Source organism: Parambassis ranga, chromosome 1, assembly GCF_900634625.1.
Source record: "Parambassis ranga chromosome 1, fParRan2.1, whole genome shotgun sequence".
In the NCBI taxonomy this organism is placed as follows: domain Eukaryota; kingdom Metazoa; phylum Chordata; class Actinopteri; family Ambassidae; genus Parambassis; species Parambassis ranga.
Genome location: NC_041022.1, coordinates 17,118,036 through 17,133,242, shown reverse-complemented (window position 1 = coordinate 17,133,242; position 15,207 = coordinate 17,118,036). Strand labels below are relative to the sequence as shown.

Genomic DNA, 15,207 nt, shown 5'->3' with positions numbered 1-15,207 from the left:
CCCCTTCCACTTTGGAGATTCTTTCAAAGGAATCGCAACCTATTTATGATAGTAAATCTACAACACTCATAAAATTTATTTTGAATCATTTGTACTAAATATCTAATGTCTAGTTTACAAAACTTCTTCTCACAGACAGAGCACATTAAGGACAAAAAATTAAAACAAACACATTTATATCTGTTTCAGAAATATTTTATTTCATTAACTTCACCTTATCTTCTTACATCCTGACGATCATATATCAGCATTAGGCAGAAATATTGAATTTAAGAACATGTGATGGTCTGATTCATGTAAAACATCCTTCACTGAAATCAGTTCTCACATTGAGGCGATGTGATGCACAGCAGGTCGGACCTGCAGTACCTCAGCAAAGCCTTGTCCAAACCAGCAGGTGATGTCGGCCGTGTCAAGTGTGAAGAAGAAGAGTCTGTCTCGACAGCGTGTCCTCCTGTAGACTGACCTGGGGTCTGCTGACAGCACACCTCTGATGGCTGCAGCTGCTTCCTCTGGACTCTGCAGAAACTTGAACCGAGGGCTGTCACTGTCAGAGGATCCTGTGTGGCAGAAAAGTTTGTTTTTCAGTCACACTTTTGTGCTCATATACATCACAACAGCACCCTCTTGTGGAGAAAAATATAACACTCCTCCGCATTATCTCTTACCTGGCAGGTGTGTAGGCAGGAATTCTGACAGCTGCCTCTCAGCGTGAGGGGTGAAGCGAACATCCAGACTGGAAACAGGAGGCTCTCTAATCCAGCCAGCAATGGTAGTGAGGGCTTCCTCTCCATAACAGGGGTGGTCCACCATCAAAAGGGGTGGCTTGGTCTTAAAAGAGTCTGGAGCTGGCTGGCATAAGTCATCTTGAGTCACAAAGGCTTTGACCTCCTTAAGCACACTCTGAAGGTCTTTGGGTAGGTAAAACTGAGCACCGACATTGTGTGACTTCTCAGATTCAGATATGTTTTGTGGCAGGAGACTCCCCACAAGATTGCTGTCAGCATCTGTGTCTGAGTCCTCCTGGACACTAAAAACAGATTTATCCTCATTTGGTGAGAGAACAGCTGCTCCTATATGGCCTATGTTCGAGTCAGAAAGGTCTTGGTGTATCCTGGTTTGAGGTGAGTCATACTCTGGTATGTAGGGTTTAATGTCAAGGACCGGGGTGCCATCAATCATGTCGATGTCTGACAGATGAATTGTGTCACCTAGAAAATAAAGAAGAGGTTTTTCAAGAGTCATTTATTTGAGATAACACTTACAATTTAGATATAGATAGATAGATATAGAACTGAAATGTTTTCTAACATGCTGGATACAGGATGTTAACTGCTAAACAGGCAACAGGTCTGACAGATCCATGTTGTTGTAATTTGGCCTTCCTTGACGACAGAATATCACCTGTTGTTGTACATTAATTGGGCCAAGTGCACCAATGCCCTCCATACGACCTCATAAGCTGGCATCTGGGTGATGATAAAAAGCCATGCACTGGGCACAGCAGCCACAACTGAAATTAATCTGAATGAACCTAATCTCGAACCTAGAACCTAGAAATTAATCTTGAACCTAGAGATCAATTTTCTGTCTCTTAAGACAAAATTTAAATATAGGAGGATCAGTGAGGTAAAGGACTAACAGGGAAACTTACCCTCAATTTTGTCAAGCTTTGCCAGTGTAAGGCCCAAAGCATTTGGTCGGTGAGGACTGCGTGTGGAGTAAACACCGACCCTCTGACCATTCAGTCTGGGAGGTTTCACCTTGGCTTTGTAACTCAGGTGTCCGTTTTTGTGAAAGAGAAAGATGATCCTGTAGAGGCCACAAATGATGGTGTAACAAATGCATGAAATTAACAGTGAATACACAGAGCTCAATTTATCCATGAGTGCTAGATACTTCTGTAAAAACAAGATTAAGATACTCAGACCACTGATTAAAAAACACTTGTTAAAATGAATGAAATACTAACATTTCCATAGAAAACACATTTGCTTCATGTGTAATAAATAAAAAAAATAATAACCCTGCACCTAAAACTTTATAACCTACCAGACATGGGAGTATTGCTCCAGGCCGACCAGTGCGTGCTCCGGGTTGTTGAAGACGCTCTGCTGGATTCTCAGTTCTGCCCTTGAAGGGCCACATATAGTGGGTTGTCTGGGTGTCCCATTTTTCATGGAAAAACAGGAACTAATGTAACCAATTGGGACTGTCTGGATGTTTCCTGGTTATATAAACAGTAAATAACATAGCTTTAACTTACAACATGGTAACACAGAAAGTGTTAAACAACAATCTGGAAACAGTTCTGCATGTTTTGTAGTAAAAAACTAAACAGCAAATTAAATGAATCAAAATGAAAACAAAAGATGAATATAAACTCTAATGAGGCTTGTACTCACCTTTCTCTAAGACTGCCTGTGGTGAAGGTGATGGCGAAGGTGCGCGGTCCTTATCATCTTCACAGGGTCCAATCTTTGACACAGCAGCCTGGACAGACATGACCTGTTTGCGGTGAGCTCTGACTGCACTGTCCAACATCTGCCTGTAGGAGGACAGTGGGGACAAATCACTGGGTAGCTATACTGGATATGTTAAATGAAGGACAAACGAATGCCATTCAAAGGACTTAATGTAGCATCTGTTCAACATCAGGTACACACTTTTAAACGGGTCATTAGCACGTCTGTATTCGCCAGTTTGTGGTGTGTTTAACATACCTCAGGTTTTTGATTTCTTTCCGCATCACTGAAACCTGCTGGTTCAGTTTAGTAATGTGTTCAGCACAGCAGTCACACAGCGGACTCATCGCTCTCTACGACAAAAACAAAACAACAAGACACAGCTAGCCGTTAGCTGTTAGCTGCTGTTACAACAGAAACAAACCACACGCTGAAGAAACGTGGGAGCTCCTAGATGCGGAAGTGTGATTATTTGTTGGCCAACCAGAAGTGTTCCATGTGACCAGTGACTGACAGCTCATCTGAAGCAGCAAACACGGTCAATTTGTCATATCCCGACTACTGAGTAGTAAACACGTGCTTTAAAGGCATTTACGTGTAATGTGTACAGAATGCACCGACACATTTGCACTAGTATTAAACAGCACTGCCTGATTTCTGCCAGCAGGGGGCAGCCGAGCTTTTTGTTTTTTTTTTAAATCTTTATTTTAACAAGACAATAAACACAACAGCAGTTTATAACACTGGTAGAATGTAACTGACACTTAAACATTATGCAATGTGCAATACATTGTACTTTTATTAAGTCAAAAAATGTTTTTACATTGACTTCATTATCGGTTAATTTAAGGATAAAACTGTCTATCAAAATATTTGTGGATTGCTTTTCTGTAGAATGAGTGGTCATTTAAATGACTAGTGCAGCACAATATGTTATGTATTATAATAAAATCAGCAATAATTACTGTTTTAGAAAGAAATAGGTGGAGCCCAGTGGGAGAACAAAAGGCATGCATTGATCAATCACACAGTGTGAACTCATTCTTATCATAATGTATTAATAATATTTACTGATGACACAGGTAACAGTGACCACAGTTAAATTATATAAGCAGTGAAATTTATTTCATGAAACAATCCTTTTACAAAAGTCATTTCAAATAAATCCATTTTCATCAATTACTTAAATAGAAGCAAAACTGGCTTCAAACTAAATCCAAGGTACAAAAATACAATTCCAAAGCTCCACATTGAAGCACAAACCAGAATAAATAAGCAAACAGGCTGGATTGAATTCATACCTTTTTTCTATGAGTAATGCATGGGATCAACATGCTTGTTCTCTTTGACCACAAAATACAAACTTTGTCATCTGGCTTTGCAATGTTTTCAAATTAAATTATTAAGTTAATTTCCTGGAAGATATTCTTGTGGCAGAGGCTGAGGAGAGGACAAGGCTGGAAATGAGTACATTCTATTTTGTTCAGGCACGTTGATGGACAGTGTCTCACTCACATCTACAAAAAACAGACATATTCACTGTTAGAGAGAGGTTAATATACAACAGAATTTCTTATGCTGTTGTATCAACAACATACCTTCTTCTGCTCTTTTGTCTTGTGATGGAGAAATGTCTTCCTCCTCATCTGGGCCCAAGTCTTCAATCAGGACCTGATCAAAGCCCTCTCTGCTTTGAGGTTCCGTGTAGATGGTCCCCACCTGCGTGGGGCAAGGTGCAGGAGGATCAGGAGCTGCATCTGGAACAGTGTCTTGGAACATATCTGGGACTGAATTAGACTCTAAAGTTGGAGCCATAAATTCGACAGGAGCCGGAGCCATGTCTTGGACAAAAGACGGAGCCATGTCTTGGACAGGAGCCGGAGCTACGTCTTGGACAAAAGCTGGAGCCATGTCTTGGACAAAAGCTGGAGCCATGTCTTGGACAGGAGCCGGTGCCATGTCTTGGACAGGAGCTTGAGCTGTATCTAGAGTTGGTTCAATTGGAGCAGGAGAGGTCAGACTAGGAGCAAAGACAGGACTTTGAACAGGCATAAGCACTGCAGGAACAGGGGCAACTGGGGCAGAAGCTGGTTGTAATTGCACAGGGAGGAATGTGGTCAGAGATCCTGGTATTTGACCTGGGATGACCTCTGCAGTTTCAGGTACAACCAGTAGTGCTGGAGCTTTCTGAGACGCTGCTGCCTCTTCCTGAACAGCTGCTGTCTGCAGCATGGGTTCAGTCTTTCTGGGCCTCCCTCTCTTCTTCATACCCCTCGTGTCATCAGCTCTTGATCTTTTCCTTTGGCTCTCCAGTCTGGAAGATTTTAACAATTGTAATTAAGCTCAACAACAGTGGGCATACAGTTCTTTGTGATACTTTTGTAAATAGTACAAAGTCCCTGACTGAGATCTGTGGCGTCAATAGAAAGAGCAGAGCAACCTTTGGTTTCCTCTTGCTTCATAATGAATATAAACCAGAGGAGTGATAAGCAGCTCCAGACCTGATAGCGTTTTCACTGTGTACTGTAAAGAATATTGTTTAATGCAGGCTGCAAAACCTCTGTAAGTCTCACAGTCCCGCTCTGTGTTGCAAAATTGGAAGGAATTGTTCGGTGTATGCTTACGCTGTTTATATATTTGTCTACCTTCAGGTGTAAAGTCACTAATAACATTGACTGTGATTTCCACAAATTTACCCATAAACCCACTGGTTAGTCTCCTTCTCCTCTGCCTCTGCTTTTCTCTTCCTGAGAAGTTCCCTGTCCCGCAGTCTGCGCCGGATCCCACCTTTAAAACAGAAACCCATGCAAAGAAACCATATGTTTGTATTGTGCAGTATTAACACAAACATTTACAGGACAGCGTTTAGCTGATGTGAGTGAGTCATGGCACACAAAGACTGTCTTTATAGAGATATTTTCTTCCAGCTTCACACTCCTACACATTTAATACAATTACAGTTGACAAAAAATTAGGACTGCTTAGTTTTGATTAAAGGACTTGTGTTGAGTGTGAGAGATCTAAACACACAGTTGGCATATTTGTGTAAAAATAACACTGACGCACATTCAAAACAAATAAAAACACACGTCATAAAAGTTACCTTGCTCCTCATCTGGATCCTTATACTCCGACTCCTGTTTTTCTTGTTGTTGAGCTGTCTCCTCCATTCTGAGTCCTGCTTTCAATGAATTCAACTCATTGATGGCGGGAGAGCAACGAAAGAAGATAAAATAAGTCCTGACTGTTTTCTATTCCCACCCCTAAATGAATTATCTGGTTAACCATTACCATAGTGCTGGGAGAGTTCTTGCAGCTCTGGTCTTATCATATTTGGAAAGCTGGAGGAGTTGGCTCTTTACTGACAGACTGGAGAAAGTGTGTGTGTGTGTGTGTGTGTGGGCAGTGTGTGATAGGGGGGAAATATTAAGACTGCTGCTCTAAAATAAAACTGAAAATATCTTAATTGCACTAGAGTGGTTCATTGTCCTGGAGGGCTCTTCAGGTAGGATTCTATTCAATTTAAATGTGACATCCCAGGTCCTTTATGTGGCTCTGTGTAATAATGATCACTAAACATGTGCAAATGTGTCTTTTCTCAGCATAAACTACATTACCTAGAAACCTATTAGCCTGAAACCAAGCAAGGATCCCGCTGTCAGTACAGCAGGGGCAGACTGGTCTTATCTCTCACATGGAGAGCAGCTCAGTTTGGGGTGTGTTCTCAATCTTCTCACAACACATTGAGCCCTGATGTGTGTGTTTGAGCCACTCTCAGAAACAAGCTATCCAGCAGAGTAAATAACACTCAACTGCCAATTGCCTCCAGCACTGCAAGAAAATGTGGACAGTCTTTTTTTTTGTTAAATTCTTTGACATCTGTGTGGAAATAAGGTTTGTCCAATCCACACACGCTTTAAAAAGTAGTGGTCATGGTGTGCAGGCAAAGCAGCTCTCACTTTTAAAAGCAAAATATTTTTTGTCCAATGGACACAGATGGAAAAACATTTTTTAATGGTTTCAAATCCAGATTATGAGTTTTCATCTAATGTTACAGACCAAATATCAAGTATTTGCAACTGGCTCCATGTCACATGCTGCAAAACTGCAATGCAACCTATGTTGTAATGCATCAATAATGAAGTTAAATTATTGACAACATGTAATATAATATGTACCATCTGAATGCATGCCTCTGTTTTAAGTGTTTTTAGGTAGAGTACATTTTTTTGGTCTGATTGATGGTAACTAACAAATATCCTGATTAATTTAACACTCAAACATTACTGGCAATCAGTAACAACATTAATAATCTAATTTTTTTTTTCTTTTTTCACATTTTAACACTTATATTATGCCAATATTAACAAAATTTACTGGGAAAAGTTGTCACAAACAAGCAGTTAGAAACAAGCATAAAGAATGCACGGCTTAAATCATACAGATATTCTATGTAAACCAAATGCAAAATAAACCCTCCAGTTGAATTCCAGCTGGTCAAAAGATCACAGACTGCACACAGCTCGCTCTTCAGCTGATAAAAGCCCAGCAGACACAGTAGTGGACTCCTTCCAAGTATGCATGTCTTTCCAAATGACTGATTGCTATCTGCCAAAAGCAGGAAAGGCTGTCTCACACACACACACACACACACACACTGTTGCAACATGAAACTCAAGTTAGTGGAATGTCAGTGTAAGATATTATGACGCCATCTTCTGGTGCACCTTATCAACTACCAAACATTGGATTTTAAAAGCTCTTTTGATGGACACATACTGTACATGTAATCAATACAGGGCAGGAGACAGGGTAATTATGCAGTGTGCACTCAACAGTAGATATAGTGGATATACCTCTTTATTGTCCACATCTATTTTTTAATCCTTACTATATTTCTAATCATTAAAAATTATTTGACAAAAAAAAATGAGTGCTTCTGTTTTAGATGTGGGGAGAAATGCAACAACCACACTCAGTGTTTCTGGGCTCCGGTGTCTCAGGAAGTAAAGGGGAGGGGTTGGAGGGGGTGCCCTGCCCTCCATGTGCATATAGGCCTACAATGCTCTCTTTACTGCTTTACTGCTAACCAAATACACCCCTCCTTTCTAGCAATGTGTCCAAATGGTGGAGGAGAATTTACAAGCCAACACAACAACACAATCTGTGCATTGGGTTTTATTTAACAAACATTTCAAGTACAAATGTATATTTTCAGCATATTAAGCTAAGCATAAACAAAGTTCCCCCTTTGACCTACTTTTATTACGTCTAATTGTCTGAAAGCTGTTTTGGTTTTACAGTAAATATAGTTCCTTAACTTCTTCGTAATTTAAAAAGAAGGTTATGTCTTTGCTAAACTGTACAGTGTGTCTTGTAGAAATAAATTGCACCATAGCAGTGTGTCGAGGCAGCGTCATGTTTTGTGACTGCAATGCCTTTTTCAGAGGCGATGGGCGTTTCTGGACGCAGATGGCGCTGTTGAGCATATATTTTGTTTCAGTCCCGTTTCCCTCCATGGTTTCCCCTCTCTCCGACTAACTTAGCGTTTGGCTCAGTTCATTATACAGTCCTATATTCTCCCTCCATTAGGGCATCTCTGCCTTTGGACTGAAGATCCCACCAAAACCCAAGAGAGAAAAGTTTAACTTTCACAGGGGAAGATGGACATGAAAAAGAGGATCCACTTGGAGCTAAGAAACAGGACACCGTCTGATGTGAGTCGTGCTTTTTAAAACCAACCCTTAGTTTTCTGGCTAGCCTTTGCTAGCTAGCTTGCTACTTTTTTGCTTTGCGAGTGACCTGTGTGGCTAACGTAATGGTGACCACATGGGCTTTATATTATGTTTCTCGTTTATAATAGGACGGAAAACACTCGCAGAACACGCTTAATCCTTTATATGGTTCTAGATTGGGCGTATAGGGGCAACGAGACGAGAAAAGCTATATTCAATCGTTACTTTGAAACGGCGATTCCCTAGCTTGCTGGCATTATTGCAGTGCTTTAACCGTTTCGCAGCCTCCTTGGTCAGTGGTGCACACACGATTCGGCTCGACTCCATCGTGGTAGCACAATTAGTAAACTTCTTTTTACGCTGATATATTAGGAGAGCTGCTTCCTGCGCCGCGTTTGGCATTCACAGAGCGGTATATTTTATACAGACCTTGGAAGCCATGTTTGCTGCTAGCATAACTGCTAAAAATGGGGCGCTTTTTTATTACAAATGCACTCTACAACTCCGAGACGTTCATGCTTTTTAAAAACGAGTAATGTAAATGGCAAACTGTCTGTCGCCGATCATCATTCATGTCCTGACATATCTATAGAGTACGTTCACGTTACCATCAAATGGCCATATTCAGCAGCGACAACAAAAAAACAGTCACTTGGTTCACGAGTCATCCATATACCCACACCACTTAACGAGATGTCTCTGAAACATGAGCCAGGAGACACAAATAATAACAATTACACATCCATTCATGGGGTCGCGATTTGTTTTAAAGGCATGTTGAAGCTCTTGCAATTAGTTTTTAAAGGGGGGTGTACAGCACTTAATTCCTCCAAATAGCGTGCAAACTTGTACAGCAGTAACGCTGCCCTTTCATATCTTTGCATTCTGTACTCATCCTTAATAGTACATGCTTATTAAAACCTGATCGTCCAATGATTCACAATCATTCAGCCAGCAGCCAGCTAACTTAATATTTGGTTCCCGCCATATTACCCCCTTTCTGCACGCCGATCAAAGACAACAAAAATGTGTCCACATATACACCTAAAATGTTCAACACAAGGATTGTGTTCTCCACAAATCCTCACAAAAGCTAAACGTGAACGTTTTCAACTACACATGATCGATTTGTTGGCCGGCGGCTTCTTCACCGAGTCAGCCTGCTTGTATGACACAAGAGATCCGGCGCACCGCGCTTCATGCGTGGGCAGCAGAAACTCGACGGTCGGCGGTTTCCCCTCGACCCATGCACGACATAAAACCGATTAAACATCGCAAAAATGGTTTATGTAACGTGTACGTAACGATAATAGTTCGTTCTAAGCAGCCCTTTCCGCCATTGAAGTGTTCAGAGAACTGCATACTGTATCTCAGGAATCGCCATGTTGTCATTCTGTCGTCTTTGAAGCTCTGGGAGAAAGGAACTGTCTCCATCTTTGTTTTTACTAAATTTCCGTTCTCAATATATTTCCTTCGCCACTTCGACCTGAAAGCCATGTAAGCACACCCTGTAACAAACTGCCAATGTCGGACGTTCGCTCGACGACAAGAAATATTCCACTTCCCCCATGAAAGCTGGTTTATCGAAAAAAGAAAAGCTTTACTATAGGGTGTATTCGCAATCCTTTCCGTTGCTGTTGGGTTGGCTAATGGCGGGCAGACAGACCTCTAGCTGCTCCTCTACTGCACGGCAGCGTTTAAAAGGGGCAATGGCTAGCCTGTAGCGAGCTAGCTCACAAAATCATTGCATTTGTCATTAGTGACTGCATCAGCAGGCCATGGGAAGCTGCTGCCGAGCTCTTCCTCGTTTCAAAGAAATCGATAGATTTGCTGTCGCGGCGGGATAAAGAAAGCACACACTGTTTCAAAGTGTTTTTAGACGCAGACACTGTACCCATTTAGCTGTTTTACTGGAGAAATCGTGATCTTTGACGGCTGACAACAACTTTTTTTTGCAACGTTTTGTCCAACAGTGAATTGCGCAACCAGTGTTGGCTTTAAGCTGAATCTAACTCCGCCTTCAGACTTGTTTTTCTTATATTTAAGCAACTACAAAATGTCTTTTAATCACTTTTCATAAAGTAAAGGGTACTTTTTTAATCAATGACAAACCCCTTGTTTAACACGTTATGATTTTGTTGTTTGATGACTGTTTTTAAATTAATTATTTTGATTATAAAAATTCAAATTAAACAGTTACATTTGTTTATGTATTTTGTTTTACAACTCTTGACTGAATGCTTATTAGTGCTCAAATGAAAGAATAATCAATAATTGCACAAAAAAGTGACACGTTTTTTTTTGTGTGTTTTTTGTGTTTTTCTACGTTTTAGGTACGAGAACTCGTCCTTGACAATTGTCGATCAGTTGAAGGAAAAATCGAAGGCCTCACAGCTGAGTTTGTCAACCTGGAGTTCCTCAGTTTGATAAATGTCGGCCTAATCTCAGTCTCCAACCTGCCTAAACTAGGAAAACTGAAAAAGGTAAGCAAGATGTTTCACCTTCACACTGAGCGTCTGTGTAATGTGACCGGTGTCAGCTGGTGGTCATGTCTCCTTCCTGCTTGTCTTTCAGCTGGAGTTGAGCGACAACAGAATCAGCGGCGGCCTTGACGTTTTAGCAGAGAAACTTCCCAACCTCACACATCTAAACCTGAGTGGCAACAAATTGAAAGACATCAGCACATTGGAACCATTGGTATGCATCCAGATGTGCCTGAGCCATTCAGATGCAGCACATACACACAGTCATTTCCTAATAGAAGGATAATTAATAACTCCACATGCTAAAAATATTTAACTGTATACATATTTACACTTGCCTGCTTGTCTCACAGCCGTGGCTTTCTAGTTGCACTGAAAATGTTTTAATTTTAATAACTATATTATTATTTTTTTTAAGGGATGAAATGTCCCATTTTATGTTGGGAATGTTTTTAAGTCTAAGATATTGACGAGATGATCAGGTACTGTTAACACCAGAGACAGCGTTTTGGGAGCAACCTCTCATCCTTGCACTCTCGCTGCATTTGATTGACAGAAAAAGCTGGACAACCTGAAGAGTTTGGACCTGTTCAACTGTGAAGTGACAAACCTTAACGACTACAGAGAGAGCGTGTTCAAGCTGCTGCCACAGCTCACCTACCTGGACGGTTACGACATGGAGGACAGGGAAGCTTCCGACTCTGATGGAGAGGTGGACGGAGACGGTGTAGACGATGATGAAGATGAAGGTATGAAGTTACATTCACTATCTCGAATGAATCAAGTTTTTCTTCTGTAAGAGAGTAATGTAAGCAGAGAGAGAAAACAGCCTGGCATGTACTTAAAGCTCTGTCTGTCACTTTTAAAGGATAAATACGCATCAGTTAGTCACACTGTTGCACTAGGTGACATGTTTCATTATGCAAAAATATGCACTATGCACACACAAATATGCAATATATGTTTATTTAGAAACTGCAGACTTTAACATCTCTAGAGTGAAAGGTGTCATTATTTTATCAGTCCATGTAGGCTTTATCCTTATCTGATTGCCTTACAGAGGGAGAGGAGGAGGAAGATGAAGATGGAGAGGAGGAGGACTTTGATGAGGAAGAGGAGGATGAAGAAGATGAAGAGGAGGCAGAAGGAGAAGAGGACGATGAGGAAGCCAGTGGTGAAGACGAGGTAAACTCAGCGCGAGATCCCTGTGGTTGTTAAAGCAGTTTAGATTCATCCCGTTTCCTAACAGTTTTTTTCTTTTCCCGAGGAGGAAGACTTTGGTCACGATGGAGAGGTAGATGAAGAAGATGAGGACGAGGACGAGGATGAAGATGGTACGTATCTCTTTTGAAAAGAAGTTTCATGTATTTAAAGGCTGTTTCTTCAACACGGTAAACTCATGTGAGTTTGTGAATTCCTCCAAAATTCCAAAGAATATCAGCTCATTGCCTCATGGTTAGATCAGGGAAAAATGTAAAATAAAGTGTGTGAAACGTGCACATGCCGGTGCAGTTCTAACCATGTATATAAAACAAGTGATCGGCAATAATACACTTGGTGGAGAATGAAGCAGAGTCCAATTTAAAGCAGTTAATTACATTACTGTTAAATTATAGTAAAAGTCATGAAGACAGAAGCACAGCCTTGTGGGAAAATGTTAACCACAGCATTCAGAAGCAGTGTGTTGCAGAAATGTAGAGGGCATGGACGGAAGATAACATGTCTGCCACTGTTTATTTTGAGCTTGTAATCATGTGACATTATAATATCTAAGGATAGCAAAACATGATATTGACCATTCATAACTGTGCGGCGATACAACCGAGGATGTGCTGATGGATATTACCGTGACAGGGTTTTTTTTTGGTTTTTTTTACCCCCAGAAGCAGAAACTGGCAAAGGCGAGAAGAGAAAGCGAGATCCAGAGGATGAAGATGAGGATGATGACGACGAAGACGACGATTAGGAGCAAAACTGAAAACGAGAGCATACCGAGTTACCCTTACACCCCCACAAACCCAAACGTCCGCCCTCCTACGACTCGCACCGCCTTTGTAATCCACGTCTACCCCCTCCCTCCCTCTCCCCAGCTCTTTTTATGGGGCAAGACTGTACCGGATGGGTGGGCCGAGTGGAGCTGCCCCCCCTTCATCCCTCCCCACCCCAACACCCTTTATTCCCCCCACCCTCCTACCCCCAAACCCTCAACATAGAACTGAGAGCCACCCAACACCCTCCACCTCACCCCGCCCACGGCCCCCGAGGTTCTCAGGCAGCCCACCACTCAGCATTCCACAATTTCACTGTCGACCCCTCTTTATGTATTCCCGTGTGAGGACTTTGGGACTGGTATCTAGTTTTTGGGTCTGTGCTTTTAATATTTTGTTGGATGAATTATTTTTTGTTGTTGGGTTTATTATTTCTCTTTTTTGTCTTTATTTTTTTTTCTGTTCCTAATTTTTTTCCCAATAAAATTATTGCTATAGCAGCTGTGCAACCAGCGAGCCATTGTTTTTAGTGTGGCCGCCTGTTGCACAAATCATGGTTGTAGCTACATTTTTACTTTCTGTATGACAAAAAACAACTTTGTAAATAAAATGTTAACATTTGGTGCTTTTCTCTTTTCCTGCCTTGTTTTTTTTTCTGGCTTACCAAAATTGACATAGAGGAATGAAATTGTGCTTTTTGTTCCCAGTACTGTGAAGGTGAAAGATTATTCTTATCTAACCATGTGCTGCTGCTCTTTATAACGCACAGATAATTTAATACTAACATTTGAACCTTTCTACTGTATTTGACTGACTCAGCCTCATATACCTGTACTTCTGAGGATGGTGTGCGTTTTTTTTCTATCACACACAGGACTTTAAATGTAGCAGTGGACATGTTTGTATTGTATTTTGAAAAACATTCATGTTATCCTTTACCTTTGTACTTTAAAATGATTCTCTGTGTGAGCCACTGCCACTCAGGACATCAGTGTGTGTTTTTGCTCACCAAATTTAAAGGAGTACTACAACACAGTGCAGCAGAGGTAGTCTGACTTGGGTCTCTAGTGGCCCCTTGATGCTATCACTTGGAACTTGTAGTTGGACTATGTTGTTTGACTCCATAGCAGAGCTGCTGAACCTGGGGGGCTATGCTCGTACAGCGATTTGGCCCACTGGAATTTGAGTGTGTGCCCGTTTTTTCCTCTTTTTGCAAGTTATTTATAGACAAAATCTTTAAATCAAACAAAAACAATTGTTTTGGCTCCTGCCAGCAGCACTGGGGATAGTCTTAATCTTAAATAGACCTGTGCAGCTGTACAGAACTTGATAACAGAGAGAGATCAAATCTCAAATGTTTGCATGTGATGACATTTTATAGTCCAAAAGCATGAGCACTTTATCCAGTGGGAAAAAAAATGAAAGAAGAACAAGATCAGAGCAAATAATCTCAGAGGAATAAAGTAAAATATACAAAAATATACAACACAACCAGTGTTTTACTCAATAAATGAGTCCAAATAAAAAGAACCACACCAAGAAGTGCCTGTTTGATGAAGACAGTTCAGCTGCTCCAAAATATGTTTCATTCTAAAATGTCTCCACACAGACATTTAAAACTATGAAGGAAAGTGGACAAGCAGTTTGAAGAAGCAAAATGGAGGTTAAAAACCTATTACCTCTGACAGTTAAATGTTAACACACAAACGCTTGAGCAACTTCACTGGCTAACTGTAAATACAGCAGTGCATGCTGGGAATGTGTTGAGACTTGTCAGCCAGCAGCCATGGCTGGAGTTTGCACTGACCAGGCACTGCTGTGCTAGAACTGTCCTGTCAGAGGTCAACAGGGTCTCTCTCACACACACACACACACACACACACACACACACACACACACACACACGCACACGCACACGCACACACACACACACACACACACACACACACATAACAATTGTATTAAAGCCACTGTGTGTGTGTGTGTGTGTAAAACCTGATCTAGAAGATCATTGTAGTGCACACATGGGCTATTTATCTGACTGGTCACATTGCGATCATACTACACTGCAGGTCAGAGGCATTTTCACATGTTAGTTTCTGCAGAAAAAATGTTTGTCCAAAAAATACTAAATCAAGCTCAGCTGACATTTTTAACAAAATCAGTCTGACAGCGTGGTAGAAGCTTCAGAAGCTTCCATCAGGGCGGACTGCTCAGTGCAAATGTGTGCACGGTGCACAGCTGTTAGAAGCCAGTTGGACAGGCGTGGCATCTATTTTACAGTGTTCTAAGCTGTCACATGCTTGTTGAGTTTAAGTAGTATAATGGACACTTTTAATGAGGGTTTCAGGTGGTGTTGTGTAGATATTCAAACATTCATTCTTTGGGTTCAATCATACTCATATCACACATTTTACTGACCTGTTGGCAGCTATAACATAATTAGCTGTGAGCCGTCCCACCAGCATTACACAATGTCTTCAGTCTCCTCTTCCTCTGGTCAAGCTCAGCATGTATTTTTAACAAAAAAACAATT

At 41.1% G+C, this 15,207-nt stretch overlaps 3 protein-coding genes across 7 annotated transcripts; 1 reads left to right on the top strand and 2 right to left on the bottom strand.

The window, feature by feature from the left end:
* Positions 1-250: 250 nt before the first annotated feature.
* On the bottom strand, positions 251-3,080 carry trmo (tRNA methyltransferase O). Its single transcript, XM_028406758.1, has 7 exons — positions 2,950-3,080; positions 2,724-2,818; positions 2,406-2,548; positions 2,053-2,227; positions 1,655-1,812; positions 669-1,211; positions 251-560 (listed from the first exon to the last, which is right to left on the bottom strand). The coding sequence occupies exons 2-7, from the start codon at positions 2,810-2,812 to the stop codon at positions 325-327; spliced, it is 1,344 nt and encodes a 447-aa protein (XP_028262559.1). The 5' UTR covers positions 2,813-2,818; positions 2,950-3,080; the 3' UTR covers positions 251-324.
* Positions 3,081-3,563: 483 nt separating this feature from the next.
* hemgn (hemogen) lies at positions 3,564-6,116 on the bottom strand. 2 transcript variants are annotated; one of them, XM_028404965.1, is made up of 4 exons: positions 5,569-6,116; positions 5,174-5,252; positions 4,064-4,779; positions 3,564-3,982 (listed from the first exon to the last, which is right to left on the bottom strand). In XM_028404965.1, exons 1-4 carry the CDS (start codon positions 5,633-5,635, stop codon positions 3,873-3,875), a joined length of 972 nt encoding a protein of 323 aa, XP_028260766.1. In that variant the 5' UTR covers positions 5,636-6,116; the 3' UTR covers positions 3,564-3,872. The 2 variants fall into 2 exon arrangements, with proteins under 2 accessions (XP_028260766.1, XP_028260756.1); XM_028404955.1 differs by having other exon boundaries at positions 5,162-5,252; positions 5,569-6,108.
* A 1,834-nt stretch (positions 6,117-7,950) lies between these two features.
* On the top strand, positions 7,951-13,292 carry anp32b (acidic (leucine-rich) nuclear phosphoprotein 32 family, member B). Of its 4 annotated transcripts, none has more exons than XM_028404158.1 (7): positions 7,951-8,182; positions 10,534-10,683; positions 10,775-10,897; positions 11,240-11,432; positions 11,744-11,868; positions 11,954-12,017; positions 12,570-13,292. In XM_028404158.1, the coding sequence occupies exons 1-7, from the start codon at positions 8,129-8,131 to the stop codon at positions 12,647-12,649; spliced, it is 789 nt and encodes a 262-aa protein (XP_028259959.1). In that variant the 5' UTR covers positions 7,951-8,128; the 3' UTR covers positions 12,650-13,292. The 4 variants fall into 4 exon arrangements, with proteins under 4 accessions (XP_028259959.1, XP_028259951.1, XP_028259942.1 ...); XM_028404150.1 differs by having other exon boundaries at positions 7,952-8,182; positions 11,951-12,017; XM_028404141.1 differs by having other exon boundaries at positions 7,954-8,182; positions 12,567-13,292.
* Positions 13,293-15,207: the final 1,915 nt, after the last annotated feature.

Bases quoted from the DNA above. Each gene is read 5' to 3' on its own strand.
- trmo (XM_028406758.1), bottom strand. From the start codon at position 2,812: ATGAGTCCGCTGTGTGACTGCTGTGCTGAACACATTACTAAACTGAAC. The intron at 2,228-2,405 runs GTGAGTACAAGC...TTATATAACCAG, and splicing joins ACAGGCAGTCTTAGAGAAAG to GAAACATCCAGACAGTCCCA. The intron at 561-668 runs GTAAGAGATAAT...TCTGCCACACAG, and splicing joins CCTGCCTACACACCTGCCAG to GATCCTCTGACAGTGACAGC.
- hemgn (XM_028404955.1), bottom strand. From the start codon at position 5,635: ATGGAGGAGACAGCTCAACAACAAGAAAAACAGGAGTCGGAGTATAAG. The intron at 4,780-5,161 runs GTAAATTTGTGG...AAAATCTTCCAG, and splicing joins ACTAACCAGTGGGTTTATGG to ACTGGAGAGCCAAAGGAAAA. The intron at 3,983-4,063 runs GTATGTTGTTGA...TGTTTTTTGTAG, and splicing joins AGACAAAAGAGCAGAAGAAG to ATGTGAGTGAGACACTGTCC.
- anp32b (XM_028404133.1), top strand. From the start codon at position 8,129: ATGGACATGAAAAAGAGGATCCACTTGGAGCTAAGAAACAGGACACCG. The intron at 10,684-10,774 runs GTAAGCAAGATG...CTTGTCTTTCAG, and splicing joins AACTAGGAAAACTGAAAAAG to CTGGAGTTGAGCGACAACAG. The intron at 11,433-11,743 runs GTATGAAGTTAC...ATTGCCTTACAG, and splicing joins AGACGATGATGAAGATGAAG to AGGGAGAGGAGGAGGAAGAT.